This window comes from Cyclopterus lumpus, chromosome 11 (assembly GCF_009769545.1).
Source record: "Cyclopterus lumpus isolate fCycLum1 chromosome 11, fCycLum1.pri, whole genome shotgun sequence".
NCBI classification, from domain to species: domain Eukaryota; kingdom Metazoa; phylum Chordata; class Actinopteri; order Perciformes; family Cyclopteridae; genus Cyclopterus; species Cyclopterus lumpus.
This window is the reverse complement of record NC_046976.1, coordinates 18,212,229-18,223,320: the sequence shown is the minus strand read 5'-3', so window position 1 is coordinate 18,223,320 and position 11,092 is coordinate 18,212,229. Positions and strand designations below refer to the sequence as shown.

Here is an 11,092-nt window from a genome sequence, read left to right as displayed (position 1 = left end):
TTCCTCCCCTCACATCAACCCTTTTACCTTACTTCGCCCCCTCCTCCCTCCCTCCCTCCCTCGTTCCTCCTTTATGTATTTACTGTACTTCTGTCTCTCCTTCTTCCCTTCCTCCTCTCCTCTTCCTCTTCCTCTTCCTCCGCCTCGAGAGTTGACGTCGAGGCGGAGGATGGTGGAGCTCGAGGTGAACCGAGGTCAGGTATATGGAGAGATGGGGCGAGGAAGCAAGTGAAGGAGGGAGGGAGGGAGAGAGAGAGAGAGAGAGGGCAATCGGGGTGAGAGACACTAAACAAACTGTATGTGAGGGAGAAGACGAAGTGGGGGGGGGGGGGGGGGGGGGAGGAACAGGCATAGTTTCCACTCACACTCTGCAGAAGCTCAGTCTGGATCCACTCAGAGCGGCTCCCGAGAGGAGGACCAGGCACTCCTTCTCCGTAATGTTCAGCGCTGATAAACTGTTTGCGTCCAAACCTCCCCACCCCCCCCCACCCCCCCCGTCGAGATAAGACTCCCGTCATCAGAAGGCTCTCCGTCTCTCTCGCCCTCATATCTTTGTTTTCCCTCTCTGCAGGCCGATAGGGATTAAGTGGCTGGTGGAACCGTGCAAACAGGCGCTCCCTTATCGCAGCGGTCCCCAGAGTGCGTGTGTGTGCGCGCGTAAGTGTCCTCATATGCATGCCCGACAGACCTGCACATGCACTTTTTGAAGTCGTGAGTCAGAGACGCCCGGGGTCAAGGCTCCTCTGCACAGTCAGCACGTTTACGTCCCCCCCCCCCCCCCCCCCCCCCCCCCCCCATGTATTTATGTATTTGTACATGCATTATGTATGCCGTGGCGACTTTGATTGTGTTTCCGCGTCCATATATCTCCCCGCCACGCATTTACATACTGTCGCCGCTTTTACATCTCCCGGGGGTTTTTTCCGAACACCAGACGGAGCTTTTCATGCTTTATTGGGACAATAACAACCCGGGCAGGTATGGAGACGTGAAGGGAGAGCGGCGCAGATTTGTGGTTGCCGTGGTATCAAATACCCAAAGAGAAAAGATGGGAAAACATCAAGATCCTCTTGCTTTAAAGTTGTGTATCTGCATATCTAGGGATACCTACATAAGCCCTCTGCAGAGCGGTATTTGCATTGGTTGCGTCCGTCAAGGCAAAACAGTCTGTTATTGTTGAATATGTAATATTATAGGAATAATGTCTCTGCTGCGAGAAGCCTCTTAGTGTCGTGTCCTCCAACCACTTCACATGCTGTTTAGCGGTTTCATCGACATCAATGCGAAAGCCGATCGTATTTTTTTGTGTCCATGAAACGTGCAAAGTAAATAGGAAAGAAAAAAAACGCAGCCGTCAGATGCATAAAATACACTTCGAAAATACCGCCTCGACATTGTAATCGAGGCGGATATAATTCATATTTCTCAGAACTCACAACATGTGTCTGCACATCTGGACACTAAAAATGTCCAGATGTGCCCGGGAAGCTCCTCAAGCCTTGCAGCCCGGCCTCCGACTCCAGGACGGGGCTTTTGCTGTTTGAGGTCGCCGAAAATCAATCTCTCCCCTCCCAGCATGCATTGCTTTTTCGCAGGTTCCCCCCCCCCCCCCCCCTCCCAGATCCGCGCGTGCTTTGCAGCCGCGACCACCGAGCGGAGCGGCGAGCTCCCATTGGAACGTTGAGTGTTTCCCCAAAAATCGGGCCTGTAAAAAAAGAATATGCTCCGATTTTTGCACTGGAGCCGTCGGCGAGTCACCGAACAGACGTTTGTGCTGCTCTCTGTTGACTCTGAATCACATTTCCAGGCAACAACCACACCGACGGGTAAGTGAACGCAGCTTCTCTGAGCCCGACTTGATCTCCAGCGGCTTATTGGATTACTGGTCCCGGTGTGCATCTGCTCGTGAACGCCTGCGATAAGTGTGCGCTCGGTATGACTTACGGACTATTTTTACTTCAGGTGTAGAAGGAGCGTCTGCGTGAACCACTTATGTTTAAATAGAGGAGAGCTGACGGGTCACTGGATGCCTCCATGTATCTCTCTGTGTGTGTGTGTGTGTGTGAGAGGGTGATACCTGACTGAAGGTAGTAATTGGTTGTCAGACCAAAGTACAACTGAATGCATCAATGGATAATAGTTAAATAACTGAAAAAAGATATATAAAGCTTTATACTTTTCTTTTATCCTCCAATCTTTTTGTGTAAACTTGATAAATGGACAAATGTACACAACAATGGATATGTCGTCTTTCTCCGAGTACCTCAGGTCAAGGTAAAAAAAACAAAACATGAATATTTAATGAATAACAAAAGTATGAAGCCAATACACAGTGTCTTGTTCCAAGGCCGCATCTTTAGTTGTTAATTGACAATGGCTCATTCATAAAGTCAAAGCTATAATTTATACTCTAGGGATGTGTTATATAATCTACTGCACAGGGTTTTTTTTTTAAAACCTTGACTTGGAACAAACTAAGACCGTGACCTCGTTCGGCCTTTGGACAACGAGTTCAACCCGAATACGTCTCGTGGCGCTCCGCACGTGTCTGTTTTACACTAAAGACGCCTTCCCGAGCAGCAATTAACAGCTTGGCAGCACGGCCACAAAGCCCCTTCAACCGAAGCCTAATGAAAGCCCTCGCACCCTCTTAAGCGTCCCTCCAACCGTGTAACGAGCTCTCTCTTCATTACCAGGCGGCCATGGCAACATGACACAATGCCAATTAGGCTGCACGAGAGCAGCGGCGGGGAGGGGGGGGGGGGGTCCTCGGACAGATAACCGGGGTTGTCGATGTACGCCGGTCAATTAATTTAGTCTCAACATCTGCAACGATCTTACAACGCTTTTATTGCTAAAGAGGACGTTCAACACAGCCGGCCAATGAGCTGTCGGTATTTGTTCTTCTTCCGCGTGACTTCGAGATGCCGTCCATCAGCGGCTTTGATCTTAAAGTGTGTATCGGGCAGGCTGGAAAAAAAACGTTGTCAGCGAAACCGGCAGGCGACACGAGGCCTTTCTGTCGGTGTGTTGTCGACATCCCTTAAAAATCGAGAGACGTCGACGCGCCGCGACGCAATTTAAATCACACCCTTTTTTTGTTGTTTTTTTTTTACCTTGAAGGCGTCGTAAGTGAATTTTTAATTTTTTTTTATCCGAGCCGGGTCGCGGCCTCTCTCTAAAAGTGCGGAGGAAGAGGTGGTGAAGCTCTGCCACCCCGTCGACACTTCCTCTCTCCGGCCTCTCTTCTTCCCTCCGTCCTCCCGTCCTTCTCGTGTGTGCGTCGTTACCGTGACATTCCTGCGTGTCCCCCTTCCAACCTCGCGTCGCCTTCTGACCTCGAGCCTCGCTCGAAGCCGCCGCCCCCCCCCCCCCCCCCCTCCCCCCCGCCGCCTGCGTCCTTCCCACGGCCGTAGGTGGCACCGCCTTCGACGCGCCCATCTGATAGAAATGCTAATCAGTTTCCTGCTAATGCTATTAAACGGCTCTCAAGGGAATATCCATCATTGCTGTGTGTGTTTGAGGTGGGCTTACACTGATCTGTTGCTTTGTGGGTTTGTCCACCTTTTGATGGGTTGGCGTTCTTTTTTATCAAATCCAGTGACGAATCGGCTCGATTGCTCGATTGATCCTTTTGAACCTCTTTACCGAATCCATTCAGAGACCAGTTAAAACAACTAGGACTCAATGACTCGCTCGAGATCGCCCCTCGACGTTTTGTTCACAGAGAAGCGAGAGACGGTGGAGTTTTCATATTCATGAGCTGTAGCTAAAAAACCTTGAAGATGAGGTAAACGGTAAACACGATGTGGGATCAAATATGCATCCAAAGCAGTGAAATAACAGGCTTTTTCCAGGTGTGCACCCCTCACTTCTTCTATGGCGCTCGCTCCAAAATATCGTGCATCCTGGTTCAGAGCTATCGAGAGTTGATAAAATATTGATTTGATAAAGCATCAAAGTTTTTTTTTAACTGGCACGAACCGCTGAAACGATCAGTTTTTTTTTTTTCCTCCTTCTTCTGACGCCCACAAAAAAGTCGCCGCCGAAAAAAAAACGCAGGCGGTCACAGATTCACGAGTTGGGAGTCGACGACATTTTTTTTTTTTTTTTTTTAAACTCGAGCCGAATCACTTCATAAATGATCAGAGCCAAGAATAAAAAAAGTAATGAGGAGAATTTCTGAGAAAGAAACCACATGCAGGGAGGGGGAGGAGGGGGAGGAGGAGGGGGAAGGAGGGGGAGGAGGAGGAGGAGGAGGGGGAGGAGGGGGATGCATTACACACAAAAAAAACGGAGCTTCTATCGATAGCTGTTTTACGGATAATGCCCGTAAAAGTATATTTGGGTTATTTTACAATACCCATCCTGGTTGGGCAACCGAAGTAAAAACTGAACAAAAGTACGTAATACACGTAATACACGTCACACAAATCACCATAAATCACCATAAATCACCAATAATACGAAACACCAACACGTTGGTACAGGACCAGCAGCCGGCTGGTGTAAAGTCCTCCGTTTGTCTTAGAAAGCCCGAAAAGACGTTGACCTCTAACCAAGGTCAACGTCTTTTCTGGTGAAATTTAGTGGATTTGGGATCCTTTAAAGAACCTGGAACTGGATCCAAAAAAACAACAGAACTACATATTGGAATCCAACCCCAGACGTAATGATTATGCTGATTGATTGCCATTTTTATTGATTAGCTATTGATGGCCGCTAGAAAATGTCGTCGGTGCAGGTTTTATATGATTTTAATGCAGTTTTCCACTATTCTCTTACGTTTATGCACATTTGAAGGACACTGTTTTCTTCGTGATACAAATAGTTCTCAAAGCACAACAAAAACGAATGAAAACGTAAAGTTTCGTTTATCTGGGCAAAGAAATCTGTTTTGAAATAGTTGCTGAAAAATAAGAAGGTCTTTTTTTTCAAATTGGACTTTTTGGTTAATTAAACGTGATATAAGGGACGAAATCTGATCCGATGGAAAAAAGGGCAGCTGGTCGTTAAAATAAACGAGGACATACATTGTCCAAATGTGAATGTATCAACCTCACAGTTATATATCAGTGTGTGTGTGTGTGTGTGTGTGTGTGTGTGTGTGTGTGTGTGTGTGTGTGTGTGTGTGTGTGTGTGTGTGTGTGTGTGTGTGTGTGTGTGTGTGTGTGTGTGTGTGTGTGTTTCAATCGATTGTTGTCCACCAGTGGTCGTCATAACAGGAGGAAATGGTCACCCTCTATCTCCGGGCCTTTCCCCTCAACGCTGCTCCAAACAAACGAAGAAGAGGAAGTCTCCACTGATGGAAATAAGACACAACAAGTTTATTTGTGCATTTGTCGTGTCAGCGTCCGTGTGTGTGTGTGTGTGTGTGTGTGTGTGTGTCGTAACTCTCACTCCTGTCCCTTTCCCTTATATTCTCGCCTGCCAATGTGGGTGTCCATGTGTCTCTTTGTATGTGTATGTGTGTGTGTGTGTGTGTGTGTGTGTGTAATGCAAAGGGACAGCTCAATCTGCTCCCTCTAATCGCAGGAATACTGCCGCCCCGGGAAAAAAAGACACATCCTATTTCCTGTGACATGGCTCTAACTTCCTGTCGCCCAGTTTTCATGGACGCTGTCCCAGTCACCCTCTTGATTAGTTGTGTGTGTGTGTGTGTGTGTGTGAGACGGACAGAGTTCACAGGGTCGCTCTGCTCCCTCCGCGCTGACGAGTTGATTACCAAGACGAGAATGAAATAGTATCTACCTCCACTCTGAAAGGGGATTGAGAGGTGTGTGTGTGTGTGTGTGTGTGTGTGTGTGTGTGTGTGTGTGTGTGTGTGTGTGTGTGTGTGTGTGTGTGTGTGTGTGTGTGTGTGTGTGTGTGTGTGTGTGTGTGTGTGCGTTTCCCCCTAATGAACACCAAATGTTCTGGTGGTGATGGAAAGATGTGGGTATGAGGGCATTTGTTCAGCCTGCACAGGGCTGGTTTAGGGCCGAGATGAGTTATGTGAATAACTCAATAACACGTGCGTCTGTACAATTCCATCCAAAAACAATGCAAAGAACGGTTCGTATGCGTGAAAAGTCGCTCCTCCAATTTCTTTCTGTGCGTTCAATTGTTTCAAGATCAACTGTCAGGAAGCGGCTCGGCCGGGTTTGTGAGCAATGTGGGCTTGATTTATATTATTTTTATTTAATTTTTTTAAATCGGTGCAGCTTCAGAGTGATCGCAAATGATTAAACTTGGAATTTATTGTCAATTAGATATTGTGATTCCTCTCTTTTTGAAGTTGTAGTTTAAAAACTAAAAATGGTTTAAAACTCATCTTTCACAGACTCTGAATTATAGACTGGAGCTTGTAAATGAATTGCCATGTTATTATTATTATTTATTTATTCTTCCCATGCATTGACTCACTCACACACACACACACACACACCTGTAGAGTAGAACTCCGAGGCATGAAGATCAGCTGTGACAAGACTGTAGGGAATTATATATTTTTTGTGCGTGATTTATTATTGGCAAAAAAAAGTAGCGCCCAGAAAGAAAGAAAGAAAGAAAAACCTGTTTTGAATGTAGGGAACCTCTCAAGCGTAGCATTTAAAAAGAAAAGTTGCTTAAGATGCGTGTGATTTCCTCCATGTGGCTCTTCTTTTGTTCCCGAGGGCCCTCTGGGGCTTAAAATACTTTGGGAGCAGCATTTCGAGCGCTCCTTTTCCGCCCTCTGTGTACAACCAATCCCCCCCCCTTCCCCCTCTTTAAGCACATCCCCACCTTGTTATCACCCCTGCCCCCCCCCCCCCCCCCCCCCCAAAAAAAAAAAAGCTGCGTCGCCATGGAGACAGCCTCCCCGCCGCAGACATAAATGTGTGACTTGGAAGGTGCCACAGCTATTTTCACAGCTGGTAGAGACACCGTCGTTCACAACTCTCTCTCTCTCTCTTTCTCTCTCTCCTTTTCTCTCTCTCTCTCTCTCCTGCCGTCATTAACGCAGTTTGACCTTTTACAACCGCACAAAGACGGCGTGAGCTCCCATCCATTGAACACGGAGGGCTGAGCCCACGCGGATCGACCCGCTTATTGATACGCACGCCGAGCATGAATGAAGACTGTCGATGCACTTTCTAGTGAGCGGTTTTTTTTTCTTCTTCTTTTCGACTGTTTTGTGCGTTTTAATAATAAAAAATAATAATTAGAAGCAGCATCGGATTGCGTGAACTAATTGGATTCATGATACCTGCAAATGTTGTGGGTGGAAAGAGGCAACGAAGCAGAAGGTGGAGATTGGCAAAAAAAACAACAACTGGAGTTGGAGTGAGAATAACAGATTCCCGAAAGCTGATATGATGTATTTTAAATAAATAAATAAATAAAATAACATGACGGGAATGTCTCGGGGAATCTCGCATGTCGAATGAAATGAAAATAAATGGTTTAAATTCGTCTTCTTTTAAACTTTCACCTCAGAAGCAGAGAGTTCCCAGGTTCACATTTCGGTTTTCTAATCCGGGGGGGAAGGGGGGGGGGGGGGGGGGGTTGTCAGCTAACTCCACACAGGAAGCACCGAGACTTCATTCCGGTGATGGGAAAATGGGTTCACGGTTAAAAAAGATTTGACTCGTGCTTCAGAAAGAGGGGGAGAAAAAGACAAATTGCCCCGGCGATGATTATTATTATTATTATTATTATTATTAAAGTTCCCATAATGATAAAAGAATTGGGCTTGTGGATTACCACTTTCAACGCCACTCGTGACGCTGTGATTAGCATTTGTGTTATCGTTCTGAAAAACACTGGAGCGACTGCACTTCAGGCAAGGTTTGTGTTTTCATTAAAAATCAAGTGGCCTCGAAAAAAAATTAAATTGCAAAGAAAACAAAAAAACAAGCAACGTTTCGGGTTAAAAACGCTTCTTTCTACTTGATTTTTAAAAGAAAAATACACATTTTTGTATACCTGAGTCTTCTCCATTCTGACTACATGTGTCATGTTTATCTGGGAAGAGCAGCGTGAGCCTCCTCAAACTATCATTCCACATAAATAATTACAAACTCGTCTGCGTCTGAGTCCAAAACACAGAAATGATTCCCTTGAATTTGCCATTGATCTGCAATGCATTACACTTCTGGGGCAACTTGCATCCTAAAAATACCCGCTAGCAATCTGCATTAATAACAAACACGTAGGACTTATGGTTTTTTATTTATTACATGATTATTTTTAACAAAGGTGGATTTTACAATATTCTATTACTTTCATTATTATTATTGTTGTGGTTGTAGTATTACAATGAAGAAAAAGTGTATAAGTTTATATGGAAAGAGAGAGGTACAGATAATATTCTCCTGTTCATTTACAGGGTATTTTACCCCAAAAGTACATCTTGAAGTAGATCCCGATGCAGTCAGAAGTAGATCCCGATGCAGTCAGAAGTAGATCCCGATGCAGTCAGAAGTAGATCCCGATGTAGTCAGAAGTAGATCCCGATGTAGTCAGAAGTAGATCCCCGATGTAGTCAGAAGTAGATCCCGATGTAGTCAGAAGTAGATCCCGATGCAGTCAGAAGTAGATCCCGATGCAGTCAGAAGTAGATCCCGATGTAGTCAGAAGTAGATCCCGATGTAGTCAGAAGTAGATCCCCGATGTAGTCAGAAGTAGATCCCGATGTAGTCAGAAGTAGATCCTGATGCAGTCAGAAGTAGATCCCGATGCAGTCAGAAGTAGATCCCGATGTAGTCAGAAGTAGATCCCGATGTAGTCAGAAGTAGATCCCCGATGTAGTCAGAAGTAGATCCCGATGTAGTCAGAAGTAGATCCTGATGCAGTCAGAAGTAGATCCCGATGCAGTCAGAAGTAGATCCCGATGCAGTCAGAAGTAGATCCTGATAGATCATGATGTAGTCAGAAGTAGATCCCGATGCAGTCAGAAGTAGATCCTGATGTAGTCAGAAGTAGATCCCGATGCAGTCAGAAGTAGACCTGATGCAGTCAGAAGTAGATCCAGTCAGAAGTAGATCCCGATGCAGTCAGAAGTAGATCCCGATGTAGTCAGAAGTAGATCCCGATGTAGATCCTGATGTAGTCAGAAGTAGATCCTGATGGATCCTGATGCAGTCAGAAGTAGATCCCGATGTAGATCTTGATGTAGTCAGAAATAGATCCTGATGTAGTCAGAAGTAGATCCTGATAGATCCTGATGTAGTCAGAAGTAGATCCCGATGTAGTCAGAAGTAGATCCTGATGCAGTCAGAAGTGATCAGAAGTAGATCCTGATGCAGTCAGAAGTAGATCCTGATGTAGTCAGAAGTAGATCCCGATGTAGTCAGAAGTAGATCCTGATGCAGTCAGAAGTGATCAGAAGTAGATCCTGATGCAGTCAGAAGTAGATCCTGATGTAGTCAGAAGTAGATCCTGAAGTAGATCCTGATGTAGTCAGAAGTGATCAGAAGTAGATCCTGATGCAGTCAGAAGTAGATCCTGATGCAGTCAGAAGTAGATCCTGATGTAGTCAGAAGTAGATCCTGATGTAGTCAGAAGTAGATCCTGAAGTAGATCCTGATGTAGTCAGAAGTAGATCCTGATGTAGTCAGAAGTAGATCCTGAAGTAGATCCTGATGTAGTCAGAAGTAGATCCTGATGTAGTCAGAAGTGATCAGAAGTAGATCCTGATGCAGTCAGAAGTAGATCCTGATGTAGTCAGAAGTAGATCCTGAAGTAGATCCTGATGTAGTCAGAAGTAGATCCTGATGTAGTCAGAAGTAGATCCTGATGCAGTCAGAAGTGATCAGAAGTAGATCCTGATGTAGATCCTGATGTAGTCAGAAGTAGATCCTGATGTAGTCAGAAGTAGATCCTGATGCAGTCAGAAGTGATCAGAAGTAGATCCCGATGTAGTCAGAAGTAGATCCTGATAGATCATGATGTAGTCAGAAGTAGATCCTGATGCAGTCAGAAGTAGATCCTGATGTAGTCAGAAGTAGATCCCGATGTAGTCAGAAGTAGATCCTGATGCAGTCAGAAGTAGATCCTGATGTAGTCAGAAGTAGATCCTGATGTAGTCAGAAGTAGATCCCGATGTAGTCAGAAGTAGATCCTGATGGATCATGATGTAGTCAGAAGTAGATCCTGATGTAGTCAGAAGTAGATCCTGATGCAGTCAGAAGTAGATCCTGATGTAGTCAGAAGTAGATCCTGATAGATCATGATGTAGTCAGAAGTAGATCCTGATGCAGTCAGAAGTAGATCCTGATGTAGTCAGAAGTAGATCCTGATGTAGTCAGAAGTAGATCCCGATGTAGTCAGAAGTAGATCCTGATAGATCATGATGTAGTCAGAAGTAGATCCCGATGTAGTCAGAAGTAGATCCTGATAGATCATGATGTAGTCAGAAGTAGATCCTGATGTAGTCAGAAGTAGATCCTGATGCAGTCAGAAGTAGATCCTGATGCAGTCAGAAGTAGATCCCGATGTAGTCAGAAGTAAATCCTGATGCAGTCAGAAGTAGATCCCGATGCAGTCAGAAGTAGATCCTGATGCAGTCAGAAGTAGATCCCGATGCAGTCAGAAGTAGATCCCGATGTAGTCAGAAGTAGATCCTGATGTAGTCAGAAGTAGATCCCGATGTAGTCAGAAGTAGATCCTGATGTAGTCAGAAGTAGATCCTGATGCAGTCAGAAGTAGATCCTGATGCAGTCAGAAGTAGATCCTGATAGATCATGATGTAGTCAGAAGTAGATCCTGATGTAGTCAGAAGTAGATCCCGATGTAGTCAGAAGTAGATCCTGATAGATCATGATGCAGTCAGAAGTAGATCCTGATGCAGTCAGAAGTAGATCCCGATGTAGTCAGAAGTAGATCCTGATAGATCATGATGCAGTCAGAAGTAGATCCTGATGCAGTCAGAAGTAGATCCTGATAGATCCCGATGTAGTCAGAAGTAGATTCTGATAGATCCTGATGTAGTCAGACAAAACTCGCTCAAACTAACAGCTCTCACCTCTCTCAACATGTTCAAACAAAAGCTGCAACAAGTCGACTGCTGTACTTGCTGACCAGTCCTGACTTATCTCTCTTTTCCTTTTTTTTTTTTACAAAGAACATC

The 11,092-nt window shown here is 45.3% G+C and overlaps 1 protein-coding gene across 1 annotated transcript in view; it reads left to right on the top strand.

Moving 5' to 3' along the window:
• Nucleotides 1–2,236: 2,236 nt before the first annotated feature.
• LOC117739198 (uncharacterized protein DDB_G0271670-like) overlaps nucleotides 2,237–11,092 on the top strand; it is a gene marked incomplete at its 3' end in the record, with an annotated part of 10,088 nt that continues 1,232 nt past the window's right edge. Inside the window, exon 1 of the mRNA XM_034545494.1 lies at nucleotides 2,237–2,274. Coding sequence (XP_034401385.1) covers nucleotides 2,237–2,274 — 38 coding nt within the window. The remainder of the gene's footprint in view (nucleotides 2,275–11,092) is intronic.